Source organism: Antedon bifida, chromosome 7, assembly GCF_963402885.1.
Source record: "Antedon bifida chromosome 7, ecAntBifi1.1, whole genome shotgun sequence".
NCBI lineage: Eukaryota > Metazoa > Echinodermata > Crinoidea > Comatulida > Antedonidae > Antedon > Antedon bifida.
In genome coordinates, this window is record NC_136232.1 from 27,462,398 (window position 1) to 27,478,990 (window position 16,593).

The following is a 16,593-nucleotide window of genomic DNA, read 5'->3' on the forward strand; positions in this document are numbered from 1 at the left end:
ATTTAATTAAAGAAAAGAAATACAGGATACAATCCATTAGCAGGACGATTGGCAGGACGATTGAGCCCGGGATTATTTACACATTTAATATTGTCTTTTGCACCAAACTTGAAATCGCTGGGGATGGGCTATACTTCACGGTCACTCACCATCGCGTGGATATTTTAACATAGGCCTACACTGTAACACTAGAAACTAGCCTGCCTGCCTGCTGTGGGTTTTAAGCTCGAGAGCTTGAGGTAAGTTACAGTATACAAGTACAGTAGCACCCAATAATGACAATATCATAATCTCTATAACATATAGTATGTCAACTAACCTAAACTATGCAGCTAGGCCTACTCTAGCCTAGACAGGCAAGTACCACTACTATCCTAGGAAGGACGTTAGGTGGTATGTCTGTTTTTATGCCCAGGCCTTCGCCTGTGAATTATTTAAAAATAACAATTAAAGGTAAATACTGTATTTATTATTAACAAAATACAATATCCAACATTTTCATTTTTAATAAAAATGAATAAAACAGGAAGATGTTGTTTTAATAAGTGTGATTTAATTCAGATTGAATGAAAGCCTTTTTTACCTTCTCACGGCTAAAAGGGAAAAATCTTAAAGGCTGGTCATAGGTCAAAACCAAAGTACTATAGGTGGCGCTATACGATTTTTGGTCAAAACTAGAAAAAGATAAATGTTTACACCAAAAAACCGTTCCTATTTAAAATATAATTATCAACATTTAATAATAATATTCTTCATTTGTCTTACAATATTATTAATAAGTAATTTTTAAATAGCGGTAAATTAAATTCAGACGATTTATATCAATCCATCCATTAAACAAAAACCCATGAGCCATCGACGTGACGTGTACACACAAACGTCATACTCTTGGTGGCGCCTGTTCCTGTTGTCCTGTTGGATTTTTAGGCCTAATAATTGCCTAAAAACTAAAACTTGGTAAGTTTAAAAAGGTAGTCTACTGTATAAATTCCCCTTCCCTTGGTTATCATCCATGATCCATCCATTTTGTCAATGATGATGGTATATTAATATATATGCCTATTGTATATGGTATGCCTAATTAATAATTATTAATATTAATAATATTATTAGGCCTAGGCCTAGCTCTCTCTATCTAGGCATGGAGTGAGGCCTAGCTAGGCCTAGTTAGGCCTATATAAATTGTAAAAAAATACCCATAAACTAAGTCTAAACCTATTATATTATTCTTAATCTTATTCTAGTTACTTAACTTTGGTAATTGCACAGTAAGTAATACTAATTAACCTTACTGTATATATGTAGGCCTTGGCTTAAAGTTAAATATATAATTATTGCTCAACCTACAACTAAAGTAAATAAACTAATTTATAATAACTACCAGTCTGTTATATATAAACTAAGTCTTAGGTTACAAAAAGACAAAGTATAAACTGTATATTTACCATGTATATAATTATAATAATCACTGATAATTAGTTTTGCTTTTATCTTTCAGGAAATAATGAACTTTAAAGTGCTCACTTTGATAAATATTGGTACTGTATTTAAATGAATAAAAACCAGAAGAAGATTCACTACAATGATTGCATTAGTGTACCTAACCTTCTTGGGCTTGAGTGCTGCAGCTTTCAGTCTTAATATATTTATAAAGAAAAGTAAAAAAGAAGAACAAGTAGGAAATAATCCAAACTTTGTTCAATTTCAGCATGCCTACTTTCTGCCATACTTTTTAGCTTTGGCTGCTGATTGGTTGCAAGGTCCATACTTATACAAACTATATAGCCATTATGGATTCTTAGAGTCACAGATTGCAATTCTTTATGTTTGTGGATTTGCTGCCAGTGTAATCTTTGGTACATCTACTACTGTACTAGCTGATAGATTTGGGAGAAAAAAACTCTGTATTACCTTCACAGTTGTATATTCAATTTCATGTTTGACCAAGTTGTCAAGAAGCTATGGAGTTTTAATTGTTGGACGTATTCTTGGAGGAATGTCAACTTCTTTATTATTTACAGCTTTTGAGTCTTGGTATGTACATCAACATATTGAGTCGCATGACTTTCCTACAGAATGGCTGCCAGTAACTTTTTCAAAAGCCACATTTTGGAATGGCATACTTGCTGTAATTGCTGGACTGGTTTCTAACTTATTAGCTGGTTTTCTTAAACTAGGTCCAGTGTCTCCATTTATACTTGCAATACCATTACTGGCTGCTTCTGGTCTAATCGTTTCTCAAAAATGGCAAGAAAATTATGGAAACAAAAAAATGCAGTTGAAAAAGTCTTGCATTGAGGGATTGCGGCACATTGTAAACAGTCGCAGAATGCTCCTAATTGGTGCGATGCAGTCACTCTTTGAAAGTGTTATGTACATCTTTGTTTTCATCTGGACACCTGTTCTTGATTTAGATTACCATCCACCTCTTGGGGTTGTCTTCTCAAATTTTATGATTTGTATTATGATTGGGTCTTTTATGTATAATATTATGACTTTTAATTCTGTAAAACCTTTACATATTTTAAATGGTGCTATTATAATAGCCCTTATTTCAACTGTCATTTGCATTGGCTCAACAAAATCTAATTCTGAACAGCCAAAAGTCTCATTCCTGGCATTCTTAATGCTTGAAATTGCTTGTGGATTGTATTTTCCATCAATGGGTTACTTAAGAAATGAAATCCTTCCAGAAGCTCATAAAGTATCTATAATGAACTGGTTTCGTGTACCACTCAATATGCTTGCTTGTATAGGGTTAATGATATTACATGATGAAGGATGGAGAAAGGGCACTCGGCATATTTTCATTATGTGCTCAATTCTTCTCATATTTGCGCTTGCTTGTGGTTTTAAATTTTCAAGTTTGTATAAAGACGATAATGATGAGGGAAAAAAGCAATTAGAAAATAGAGTGTAAATCCTGTTATACTTTTATTTTTAAAAGGTATACTGTAACTACTTTCATTTATACTGTATATTGCACTTAACAATATATATTTATTATTTGTATTTCTCAAAAGTATAGTCACGTGCAAGAGGAGAAATTTGACAGGTACACTTTGATTTAATCACATTGTGGATTTGAGAAGTATTGGTCATTTTGTACACCGTTACTAATTTATGTTTTTTCATTAAACGAATTGGTTCATATATTAAATACAGTAATATTAATTGTTGCTTATGTAACAGCTGTGTACAGTAACTGACAAGAAAGACATTTTCAAATTACAACTGTAACAAATTTATTTTCATATTTGTTTGAAATATTTTATGGTACAGTTACTTTATTTAATTGATTGCGATATTTATCACAATAAACACTACAGAGTACAGTAAATCATTTGGTTTATTTAATTGATTTATGTTGTAATCTTGTGTTTTTTCAATAGTTCATTACAGCAGTTCTTTTGAATATTCTTGGTTTAACTTCAATCAAATTGTTTTCTGGTCCAACACTCCACTTCTGGTAGATCATACCAAATGTTCCTGTTGTAATACATTTTTTATGAATTCTTTATATGGGCCAAGGATCAGTTCTATTTTTCTTCATAATAAAGTTTACTTTTCGAGTCATTTCTTGATTGTAAATTCTTCTAACATTTTCATACTGAAGTCGACGTCGTTTCTGGCAGGGTTTTTCATAATACCGACCTCGTTTCACCGTGTCAATTATACCATCTCTGAAGAGGATACTGAAAGATTAAATAAAATATTAGTTTCATATACACCTAATAATTTCACAAAATAAACTATGAAACTGAATTGATCATTATACATTATTTTATGTGGTCAAGTGGTAATGATATAAGATACTGTTGTGCTGATAAAAAATGTCAGCGAACACACTTAAAAAACTGAGAACAAAAAAAAATATAGCAATGTTACTACACTGTTTTTTATGTTTGTTGGTAAACCCACAAAAACTCGGATAAGGTTTATTTCAATACATTGGGAATTATTTTGTATTAGACAACCACGAGCCATACAAATATAGCTAGGCCTAGCCTACTCTGTATTTGAAGACAGCCAGCACCAGCCCTCTTGGCGGCGACGACCGAACTACATACAGACAGTAGGCTTAGCTAGGCCTAGCTCGGTTGTTGGCTATCACGACCAAAACGAAGTGTGACCGAAAGCATCAGTTCTCTCTTTTCTACTTACTAAATCATATTAGGCTAGTGTGATTAGACCTACCTATTTAGAGTTCGGTATGCAGCATCAACCTCTCCGTTTTGTACAAATACTGTCCTTGCTACAAACTTCAAATGTCTAGCCATGCCTAATTCTCTTCTCTATTTACTCTTTTTACCACACCGTACCAAAGAATAATAGAGAGTCAAAGATGTAAAAAGACTATCCCCTTCCCTACCGCTTGAGGGCGGTAAACACATTTTTTCAATACTCAATGCATGGACAGTCTTATCTTTGCAATGCTCGTCACTCTGAGCATGGTCTGAGCAGCTGCCCTGACATTCGCGCGAAACTTCAATTTCAACCACAAGCTTTTCTTTCAAGATCCAACAGCAATGGTCAGTAATATATATTGATTATGTTATTGCTATCGTTAACTTCATTTCACTATTTTTAGCAGTATTATATATTAATCTTTTTAAGCATCCATGGAGCTGTAAACTTAATTTCCTCCAAGATGGTGCAAGCAGGCCAGGCAAAAGCATGGCTATAGCTATGATTCATTCACTATCCAGCCATAGTCTCAGTATAGGCAAAATAAACAATATCATTTTGAAGTTTTAAAAGCACAGTGTATTGAAATAAAGAGAGATTTGTGAAAAAGTTCTGAGTTCTGAGACTGCGTGGAGGGAGAGCTTATAATAAGACATGTATACTATATGTAATAAGCTGGTTGCCATACAAAACTATTAACACTGTACACTTAGGCTAAGATTCCTATCCTTTGTGTGTGTGTCTTAAACTCACAACATTACTTGCCAAGCCATCCTTGTTGTATCCCAATCCCATGCCAATCCCATTCTTTAAACATAATTGCATCAAATGTGATTTAAATCGATTGATTTACTAGATCAAATTTGGTGTTATGCTTGAGTGATCATTATCAATCACTAGTGCTTCACGGTTTTCTACACTAAGAACGCGTAAATTAATTATTCAATTGAATAATATGATATAATATTGATAAACTTGTTAAGAAAGTCAAAACAATATATCAAAGACTAATCTATAAAATGAAAAATAATACTAAATGCTGCAATGAATTGAAAATAAAATATTTTTAATTTATAAGAATATCCAGGGAGTCGTAACATTATAGTATATACTCCCTGGAATATCTATAAAATTAAAAGTATGACAAGTGTAATCTAGGTATAGTTATAAAATTATAGTATACTCTTTAAACTATCTATAATAGGCCAAGTAGTCTATAATAGGCCTACCAGTCACTGTCAAGGTACAGTTGTAAAATTATATAATTACATTAAACATTATTATTAGTACTCCCTGGAAATCTCTTAAAGTAGTCTATACCACTGTTTTATTAGGGCTGTTTAATTGATACTTCTGCATTGTGGTGAGTAAATATAAAACATGAATCTGTAAAAAATATATCTTTAATGCATGGATGAAATTGGAAAAAATATCTTTTGACAAAAACTAAGTACAGGGGGTTGTTCAAACAACACTCCTGGACTGTGTGTATTATTGTCATAGCAACAGAGAATAGGGCACATTTGATTGACATCACTTCTGTGCTAGGTCGTACAAGATCATATTACATATTCAAAGAAAAATTGATTTTATGTAAGTTCAACTTCAACCATTCAGTAGAAAACAATTATCGTTTAAGTCCTATTCACAAATACAACATATATATGCTGATCTAGCCAATCAAAAATGGTTTCTTGTTGATTAGATTTACAGTTGTGTAAAATGGTGTTAAAATAAACCTCCCTTAAGACAGAATGAGATAGTCCAAAGAGCTGACTAGGGGTGAACTTGTACCTTGTGCTGCTGCTGTAGGCCTACACTCTCTTCTTATTTCTCATCAAATCATCATCATCCTTTTTCTTTTCTACAACAAATAGTGACTGTAAACATGGTAAGTTTCTAGATTGAGGTATTAGCAATTAGGGATGTACATTAACATGATAATGTTCTGTAGAATTCTTAATATAGCATTCATTTGTACCTTCCTACAACAATAATAACAATGTTATTAAATATATTGCTGCATATTAATAGCAAGCATTAATGAATTATTTATGTTTGTATACTACACTACTAACTGTTTGGTGTAGGTCAAGAAGCTATACCTCCATGATGTAGGTTATGTTTGTATACTACACTACTAACTGTTTGGTGTAGGTCAAGAAGCTATACCTCCATGATGTAGGTTATATTTTCTAGATTTTTATAATGAACATTATGATGGTACTGTGAGAATTAATTTCATTTCAATTTTCACATATGCATCTTGTTCAAATTGACTGTCATCATGCTGCAGTGTTAGCAAAGTAATAATAGTGAATATCTAGCCTCATATAAGCTATCTAAGAATACATGGATTTTTAGCCAACAGACATTGTTAATGCGTAATAAATTCAATAAAAAAGCAGATGTTTTTATGTGTACTGTATGTTTAAACCAAGGTAACAAATTGTTATATATCAGTATAATGTAATGGAAATAACATTAATATTTTGTGAAGCATATGATGTAATTATAATTATGAAATTGGTAACCTGATCAATAGGAGAGACATGCTGTGTTAAATTCCCACTTCACAAACATCTTGCAGCGTGTCAAATAGCATTGGGCATTTTGTTGTACTCCCCTTTACACAAATTTAAAATATAGTCTACTAGTGAACCCAACCAAAACTTTCTGACAACAAAATTGTTATTTTATTCAATCGAAACCAACAGCGATAATTACCGCCACTAACACGTTTGATATAAACTAAGCCAGGACTGTTTAAAGCACCTTGATTGGTCCTAACATAGATCAAGGGCTTCTCTTGTCCAGTGCCCACCTTGACCAGAGGTCTGAGGCAGATACTAGATGCAGGGGTTGCCATAAGAGTCAGCAGTGCTGATTTCAAATGCCAAACGGGACCCCCAGCTCCATATACAGCACCCGCTATTCCCAGATGGTCTCCCATCCAAGCTCTAACCAGGCCCAACGTTGCTTAACTTCGGTGATCTGACGAGAACCGGTGTTTCAACGTGGTAAACAATCTTTTTACCTGCATATTTTCTCAAAACTATATGAAGTCATGTTAAGGTTAGGTCTTTTAAAAGTTTCAAGATGGTAATTTATTAAAAATGTCTATGAAAAATAATTAAATAAATTTTGTATTATAATTTTGATCATCATCTACACAATTAGCTACATGCAAGGTAGTGCTGCTATATTGTGATAGAAAGAATAATAAAGAGAGCCCTCTAGATGATCGCCATTGTGTAAAGAAATGAATATCTAATCAAATTTAAAATCATTATATATATATATATATGAATAATTAGCTAGATACAGCCAATTTCTAAAAACCTAACAAAAACTTTTTTAAAAAAAAGAAGCGTTTTGCCCGAACTGTATGCATGTACATTATTACGCTAACTGTATGCGTGTACATTATTCATGAAATGCTACACGGTAAAATGTGTGCATTCATATCACATGTATACCTCCCTCTAGTGGATTATATTTGTACATTATCCTTATTAAAATCATGATTTATTTTATCAGTGACAATCATAATAATATTATAAATAGATCTTATTTGGAAAGTAATTATTCAAAATAACAATAATATTCAGTTAGTGGAGTGGCTGTCATGTTAACTATTAATAGATATGATGTTTGAGTACACCTGTCTAATGGTACTTAATCTACCGAATCAAGTCTCATGATCAGTGTTCATGAATCACAAAAACATAATAATTTATGTTAATTACCTGATTTGATAATAGCATGCTTTGTAATTAGTTCCTCTACATAAAGATTGTCTGACATACTGTTCTGCTTTTATTTTTCAGTTCAGTTTCAGTTTCAGATTTATTTCACACAGAAATATAACAAAGTAAATCATTTTTTTTTATAAATAATAATAAAATGTGTGTGGAGATTGCCATAAGCCAAATTGGCTTTAGGTCTGAACCTCCAAATAGAACAAATAAATATAAATATAAATATGGTAATGACTCAGAAATAAATAGACAAACAATACAAGATATGCATTTGTTGTTGAGCTCATATTGTCCTAACTCCAATGCCACTAGGATTAATATTGGGATTTAAAAAAAAACACCTTCATTTCATATATACTCGGGTATTCATCACTTTGACGAATTATAGGTGATTATTTTGATAAAAGATAATTTTACTGACAGTTACATTAAAAATTAATCTCTGTATGTCATCAAGTTAGCTACAAATGTTAGTTCAGTCTAGACAAGATAGATGTCAAATACACTCATTCTGCACACTGCCACCATTATCCTACTAATATATGTTGTACTGTTATTTATGTTCTCCCTCAGCCAATTCAACTTGCAAAATACTGCCATCTATTTGTTCACCAGACACCCCACCTCCTTGGCATTTACCAGAGTCTCAGCAACGTACATCTTCAACACAGCTATGTCTTGCTGATGATTCTCCTGATAATTTGTGACTCATTTGAAATCTATTCTTTAATGAGAATGAATAATCCTGTTAGTGTAATTAATTTGGACTGACAGTAATGAGCATAGTAGAAGTATTTCTGTAGAACTTATTTTATTAATGTACATTTTGGGTTTATTTTATTTTTAACCAGATCATTTTTCAAGTCCATCAAATTCAAACAACCCTATATAACTGTATCTGCATTTTGTTGGTTCTGAGTATTGGTCACTGTGACCAAATTCTGTTTATTAGATTTTGAAAAAAATGTTTTGTTTAAACAGAGAAATGGGGTGTATAAACTATATTAAAGCCCAATTCCCTACGTTTTCGCGCCGCTGCTCTAGCCAGTTATGTCCCATGAGGACAAATTCATTAATAAGCTGTTTCATAGTGGTAGCTTTAGTATCTACTGTAAGGCCGACACTTTTACAAAAATGGAAACTCGACTATAATTTATAGGTCCCAGCTGCTGGACCCAAAAAACATCTGGGAAAAGAGTCTATGAGGGCTCACGGTTGAATGATTTTGGATTCTTGCCCTTTGATTGGTTGACGCGAATCAACAGATTGTTGAAGAATTTTCGCTTGAGAAGTCACGTCTCTAGAGGGTATTCCGTTGCATGACTACAGTTTAGGTTGAGGTCACAGACAAGCCTGCTACAGCACATTAAAGTTCAAAATTGACCATTTTTAATGCCATTTTTGAATTAGTAGATTAATATTTGTTGGCAAATAATACATTGTTGGAACAGTACACATGTCTTCTTTCAAATGCTGTGAAAAAATGGGCATGCGATTCATAATTATAGAACTATCTGTGATTTGTATGTACAGTATCTTTGCGATTAAAGGATATCTTTTTAATAATTAATCATAAATTAATCAAAAGAACAATGATGAATTTTAAAATGTCGAGCGCCGTTTTTTGTAAGAAATAATATCTTGTTTAGATCTAATTTAAGGTCACAAACTAAATTTAATATAAAAATAAATACTATGTGGTTCTGGTTCTTCCCAACATGCATGTATTTCTTCTGTGATTCACCCACTTTCGATCGATTTTTTTTCGACAAAAACAAAAAGACAATACAGCAACTACACAACGTCAGGCTAGGCCTACAGCTGATGTTTGTACGTTCCTACTAGCTAGGCTAGGCCTTTATTCATTTTATTGTTTGTTAGGCAGGATAGTCAGATGCTCACATCACTATGACACTTGTGAATAAATAGCTAGCTTGTCTTTGACAAGTTAGTGAAACAGTGTGGTGATGTGAGATTCCGTTTTCAGACTTTTTCTGTTGTCTTTATCAATTTATTCTTTTTTTTTTAGGCTATTTCGTGGTTTATTTTACATCAACATTTTCATTTTCACACTTGTGCTAAACAGCGCATAGAGACTATTTGTATTTTGCGCTATATAAATTTAAAACTATTAAAGACGTCCATGAGAGAACATTTGCTGCGAGCTACTTAGGTACAAGACAAGGAATTACCTTGTTTAATGTTTTTGAAGTAATATATAATTATGCATTATTAATATTTTCACAAAACATCAACAATTTTTTATTTTATTTAGTATCTGAATGTAGATTTCCTCAGACAGGTTTGATCAAGTCATATTAATGGAATATTAAAACCAAATATGTATCTTATCACCAGGTCTCCATATATCAATAACTGGTACTGTACACAAAGATTTTTGATGATTTTATAAATTTTACTTTTCTGGATAATTATTTTTGTGTATGAATGAGAGAAATAACAATTAGTATTATCTTTTTTTAAATTTAAATAGATTTTTGTTTTGTTTTTAGGTGAAAGAAAAATTTGACATCTTAAAAATAAATTAAAAAAGAAAAATTATCTTTACCTACAATGACTTAGTTTGTAAACTGTGAATGTGTATTGCTTTGCAACAGTGCTCTCTTTTTCTTTGACTAATTTATAAACACATTTTGTTAAGTAATCATTGCATTGTAATAAGCTTAAAATACTACAAAGGTTTCATACTGTAAAGAAATAATTTAATAAATGCTTTCTCGTACAGTATGTCTGCCTAATTATGCTTGAAGCTGGCTTTGTTGGAATACTTCATTGTAGAGTTGTACATTTAGCTAAATCGTAATAACCTAAAACTTAATGAACATAGTTGATTAGCATAAGTTTTCATTTTTGACACTCCTCTCTGTACAACGATCTATATTACACTGTGAAAATAACATGTGGTTGATTGTTTTACTTAATGCATTTAGGATTGTATTTACTAGATTATTCAAAGCTTAGTATTTTAATTGTTTCTGCACAACAAAGACTTGCAAGCAGTATATGAGTCATTTAAATTACCTATTTGGATTGTGGGATGCTCCATCGTCTAGGCATGCATAAACAGATGCAGAGTTTGGATGCAGGTTTGGATGTGACTGATCAATAATCTAAAGCATAAATAATTGAGTTCATCAGACATGCTCAATTGCAGATCTGAATTTCAGTCTATATGTTGCAGTGTGTATCAACATGATTAAGGAGTGACCTTATCTCAGCTGATTACGGCACCGTGGGTCATCCTAAATTTCAAACCATCATCACAACAACGTGGCTACTGCAAGTAACAAATCTCAAATCATTATAGTGTACTGTATATGTGAGTGATTAAATAGAATTTTGTTTATTGACAACTTTGGTAGTATAATGGCTGGTAGAAAAGGCAACGCTGATAGATCCTATACACCTCTCGGTACTGCTGCTCCTACATGGAGTTCTCCTCAGACAGGAAGAAGGCGCAATGTCGATAACTTCTTTAACTCTATAGAACAGGGTGATAAATCACTACGATTGTCGGACAGTTGTCCACCCCAAAAGACGAAAGCTCAAATAGATGTAGAGGCAGCTGCTACTGAGGCGAGGGAAAGCCAACGTTTGAAATATAAAGGCAAAGCAGGATCATCGTTCTTCACATCAGTAGAAGGAGGGGGAAACTCACTACAAATGACCTCGGGTCGTGTATGTGGTCAACAACCCACAGGGGCAGTAGAGACTAGTTCACAAGTAGAAGAATCACAGGTAGCAACAGACCAAACAGAAAAGAATGAAGAAACCACTACACCAGTTGAAGGCAAGATACCAAAGAAAGAAGGAGGAGAGATAGGAGGTGGAGAAATGAGAGGGCTATTGTATTCTGGAGTTTCTGTTGAGGATGCATCGTCTGACCAGGTGTTGTATTACTTTGACTTTTTTTGCTCAGGTTAAACTTATTTTACAGTATGGTGCTGTAGACTTCAGCATGGGCAATATTTTAATAAGTTTATTCCTGGTTTAGTCAGGTCCTGGTTCTACTTCCAATTGTTGTATGTTGTCATTTTTTGTTCATTCCTATCTTTGTTAGTTATACTAACATTTTTGCGATGACATGATATTTTATTTTTTGGCATGGCATTTTATTTTTAGTGTCGCAAAATAAATGTACATAATTACCATTGTCTATTGGGATGCATGGAGTACCCAGAAGGTACATTTATTGTATCTTTTTATAAACGTTATGGTGTGCTGTTATTGGTGTACAAGTTTTGGATTGGCCTACCCCGGAAGTAGACTTGCCCCCAGGTAGTGTCTTTTTTTGTGTTAGTCCACTAGTCAGTGTTTCGCTTTATGACTAAAAACTGCAGACTTGTAAAACGCGTACTGAAATCGGTTTGCAAACTTCAAACATCATACCGTATTTGGCTATATGGCGCGGGCCGGTATGTATGGATTCCGAATCAACCAATGAAACGGAAGTCATTTTGATTTTAAAAGAGTAAACAATTGTTGAAATATAAATTGTGACAGGAATTATTATAGAGTCTATATAAGTCTAGATCTTGTCTAGGCCTCATATAAGTGAACTGCCAATAAAAAATAGGGTCATACCATCGCCAGCCAGTATCAGCTAAGCAGGGAGGGTCTGGGTGGGAATTAATATAATGAATTATCTCCGCATAATGATAAGATCCATTAAATGTTTGATTTGCCGAAAAATCTAGCCTCAATCAAAACGATTTTATTGTTGTTGGGGAAAATCCCATCAAATGCCAGATTACCAGGCCTAGAAAATCATTTCTGGCCTTCAGAAACTTCATCACATTATTTTGCAAAAAAACGAGTTGGATGCAGATGTACACACGTGTGTCTCCAGATCATTGAAACCTTAGACTACATAGCACATGCATATCATCTTAGTTGTTGAATCTCTGAATAAATTCTTCACCATAAATGCTTGATGTGACATATGCATTTACCTAGACTGTGATTCAAGCTTAAGTACAATACATATGCAACGCCATGTGCCAAAATATTTTTGAGACAATCTAGAACCTAGACTACCCCTAGGTAGATTATTGTATCTTTTGATACATGCTGCTATTGGAGTGCAAGTTGTAATGGAGTCAATCTTATTGACAGTAATGATCATATAAATGATATGTTAGAATGATGATTCATGATTCATCTTGTCTTTTCCTACAAACCTACCTTGTACTAGACAAGAGATTACGAGAACTCGCCTTATGTGGTAGGATAAATTATGAACATCAGTTTGGCAACCCACTTGGCTAAATTTAAGGTGTGAACATAATTGTATGAAGGTTTGCAGCATGGCGAAATCAATATCTTGATATAAAGTTTGCGGTACACCATATATATTTTGTTCTGAAACGAACTGTTGAGTTTTTCAACGTTTCGATCAATATGCTTTGATCGTCCTCAGGAGTGAGAATGCCGAAAGTCCAGGAAACTGGTAATAAGTGAAATTGGGTGGGACTGGTGTGAAAGCTAAAACAATTGCAAGGTTCACAGTGGGAGGGATTGAAACTAGTTAATAGAAATAGAAAAGTATTGTTTCTCTAGCTTTCTTTATTCTTGTTAGATTGATACTGGAGTTAACATTAAATAGCATCCTTTGATTGGTAATATTTACTCTATTGATCACAGGACAAGATTTTCTTTGCATACATGCATTTGCCATTCTGATCATTTTTCCAGTTAATGTACTCGCACCTAAATTTATGACTTTGATGAATAAAATAAGTGTAGTAGTTTTACTTTTTCTAAGGGTTACCAACAGGTGTAGCAAATGCAAAAGATCACAAAATGTCAGTTTGGTTGTGATGATAATCAGTTTATAGGATTATAGGAATTTTATATTACACTATATATACATTTACTTGGTTTGTAATACTAAAACAATTAGTGTGCACTGTGCAAAAAATAAAATAGAATAAATTAATGCTGGATGTAATTGACTGGCCAGGTCAGTAGTAGTGGAACCCAATTTAAAGTAGTTAAAGAAGTCATGAGTACCAGTACCCTCATATTTGCAGGAACAGATAAGGTCCAGAATATTCTCAGCCAATTAGTGCGGCCTGTGGTATGCATTGTACAGGAGATGATTGGGAGTAATTACTCATTAGTGTCATCAGTAATCATGCAATTTACAAATTGGTATTTTAAAATTGCTACAAGTATTACTGTCCAAAAACATTACTGTAGAAAACTTGGGTGTTGACCATAGTTGATTTCTAATTTGCTTGCAAGTTGTATTAAACTTGTTTAATCCCACCAAGATTAAGATTTAATTTAAAACAAATTATTTAACTGAAAAAAAATGTAAAGCCAAATTGAATTTAACCATTTATTTTGTCTTTTTATAAGTGAAAACATTATGGTAGTTTTTTTTTCTACGGAAATGATTAACTTTATTAACTGCAAAATGGCTTCAAAATTCTGATTTGATTAATTTAATTTTTCATGTTTTGGGGGACAAAACACCTTAAATGGTCTCATTTATTAACTTAATTTATGAGTGAAGATGAGGAAATCTATGAGAAAGAAAAAAAAACTTTCACTTCAACCAAAATAAATTAATTTAGATGAGAGCAATGCAAACCACTGTATATTCATTGTTCTTAACATACAGTAATAATGGTTTGATCAAATGTATTAGCAGATGGCCAAATGTAAACATTTTTTGTTTAGATTAAAAGAAAGAACTAATCTAACATCTTATTAAGAAAATCAATGGTTTAAGCCATCTTCTTTGTCTGGACATTGGAGACTAATTAGAATAATGCATCCAGACTCTACCATTGTACTCTAAATTATTTCTTCCAATGAATACATTCTACTACTTTTATATACACAAGATTATTTCATTTCTAAATATATTTTATAATTTTTACTATGTAAGCTTTAAGAATACAATTGTTGAATTTCTCAATGTGTTGTGATGATCTTAATTAAATGAGAAGTAGAGAGCCTTACATTTGACACATGTCATTTTATTATTGGATTATGATTGATCTATTTCCACTTGGTTATTTCTTAGTGCTATTACAAAATGTACAAATTCTAAAATATATTGATTAGATTTGCAAGTTAGCAGCTGACATTAACAATTATGTTAATTTTATTCAGTAATTGACAAAACAACCAAATAATGCATAGAACCAAATAAAAATGTTTTAATTAATTTAAAAGACATTGAATCACAACAGGATAGTTAAATTAGTATTATATCACAACAGTTCCAATTTCCACTACCTGGGTGTTTTAATATCCTTTATTTAATGACATTTCCTTTGACTTCCCCAAAAGGAAATGGAATCTTCCAAGGCTGTTTGAACCTATAGTGGGAGTGAAATGCAAATGAAGCAAATTGGAATGGCCTAATCTATTATGTGTTATCATTATAATATGAATAGATATGAGTCTATTCAGCTAGCTAGCTTGCTTGGCACTAATTTGTTAACTGAGGGATAATCATTTGTGGCGGGCTTGTAACGCTTCCCTTAAAAGAATAGAAAGGTCCAAACAGGCTGTGAGGGTCATTATAAAGGAAGCACATGCTACTGACCTAGTAAAGCCTTGATACAAGAGGGTTGAGTGCAAGAACTGTTCATCATGACCACCCCATCAAAATTCAGGAATGTTCCAAAGGTAGGCTTAAGTAATGTATTATAAACATTAAATTTGTCTATATTGTAAATGTGATGAGAGGTATAGCTACATTCATTGTAGTGTTGGCCTATAAGTATGTACTGTGAATTATGTTACATAGTGATTCTTGATATTGTTTTTGCTACAGTGTCTCCCTATAATATAGCTTATCACTAGTGATCATTATATTTACTACATACTATATTATACATTTTGTAGTTTTAATTGCTCAGAATTATTAGAAAGAAATATATGTATGCACTGTCAACTAGTATGACATGTTGTGACCAGTAGCATGTCACGACAGTCACACTGTTGTCATTTTCTCATCAGCCATGTTGAGTATTATAGACTGAGATGCAGCCTGTAATAATGAATAAGAAACATGCATACAATTTAATGTATTAACGTGTCATCATGTTAAACATTAAAATACTTTTAGCTAATCAAATTTGATATTAATGGCTTGCATAATTAATAGGGTTTATATTTGTGAACAAATTAATAAAGAGACCAACATTTATATTTTGTATGAGATTTTGTTTTGAATAGCAGTAACATTTTGAGTGAATTTCCCAGGGAGATGAATGTACTTAGCATATAATGAAAAGTACTGAATTAATTAAACCATGTGCAGCTTCCCAACCAAACAGAAGGAAACACTCCCTTTTATTATGCATGCATTCCCTGAGCAGTATACAGAAATTGATTTTTGTCTATAGCGCGGGTAAATTAGATATGATTTAGATTCAATATAGACAAGAAAATTATGAATATAATAACCAGCAGTTCAACAAATTGATAACAATGAGCATTTTTGTACTTAAATGGATATAAATATCATTTTGTTTTTAATTAAAAAAAAATAAATGTATGTAGTGGAGCAGCATTGCACTATTGAGAGGAACATTTGTTATGATGATGACAAGCAAGTTAATTGTGTGTCTTGTAGGTCATTGTTTTGACATTGTGTGAA

The 16,593-nt window shown here is 32.6% G+C and overlaps 3 protein-coding genes across 9 annotated transcripts in view; 2 read left to right on the forward strand and 1 right to left on the reverse strand.

Moving 5' to 3' along the window:
• Positions 1 to 16,593, forward strand: part of LOC144848366 (dihydropyrimidinase-like) — a 44,707-nt gene that overhangs the window by 10,075 nt on the left and 18,039 nt on the right. The window contains exon 1 of one of the 7 annotated variants that reach the window (XM_078705090.1): positions 4,410 to 4,532. The exons of 1 other annotated variant lie outside the window; for it this stretch is intronic. In XM_078705090.1, coding sequence (XP_078561216.1) covers positions 4,530 to 4,532 — 3 coding nt within the window. In that variant the 5' untranslated portion in view covers positions 4,410 to 4,529. Of the gene's footprint in view, positions 1 to 4,409; positions 4,533 to 6,037; positions 6,080 to 11,054; positions 11,859 to 15,284; positions 15,618 to 16,593 lie in introns of those variants that run through there. 5 more of the 7 variants (XM_078705092.1, XM_078705087.1, XM_078705086.1 and 2 more) reach the window with 5 other exon arrangements.
• On the forward strand, positions 884 to 3,220 carry LOC144849145 (molybdate-anion transporter-like). The gene is made up of 2 exons (XM_078706161.1): positions 884 to 957; positions 1,499 to 3,220. The coding sequence occupies exon 2, from the start codon at positions 1,583 to 1,585 to the stop codon at positions 2,918 to 2,920; it is 1,338 nt and encodes a 445-aa protein (XP_078562287.1). The 5' UTR covers positions 884 to 957; positions 1,499 to 1,582; the 3' UTR covers positions 2,921 to 3,220.
• On the reverse strand, positions 3,221 to 4,332 carry LOC144849147 (small ribosomal subunit protein bS21m-like). Its single transcript, XM_078706164.1, has 2 exons — positions 4,198 to 4,332; positions 3,221 to 3,695 (listed from the first exon to the last, which is right to left on the reverse strand). Exons 1-2 carry the CDS (start codon positions 4,278 to 4,280, stop codon positions 3,518 to 3,520), a joined length of 261 nt encoding a protein of 86 aa, XP_078562290.1. The 5' UTR covers positions 4,281 to 4,332; the 3' UTR covers positions 3,221 to 3,517.

Bases quoted from the DNA above. Each gene is read 5' to 3' on its own strand.
- LOC144849145 (XM_078706161.1), top strand. From the start codon at position 1,583: ATGATTGCATTAGTGTACCTAACCTTCTTGGGCTTGAGTGCTGCAGCT.
- LOC144849147 (XM_078706164.1), bottom strand. From the start codon at position 4,280: ATGGCTAGACATTTGAAGTTTGTAGCAAGGACAGTATTTGTACAAAAC. The intron at 3,696-4,197 runs GTAGGTCTAATC...TTAATCTTTCAG, and splicing joins GCATACCGAACTCTAAATAG to TATCCTCTTCAGAGATGGTA.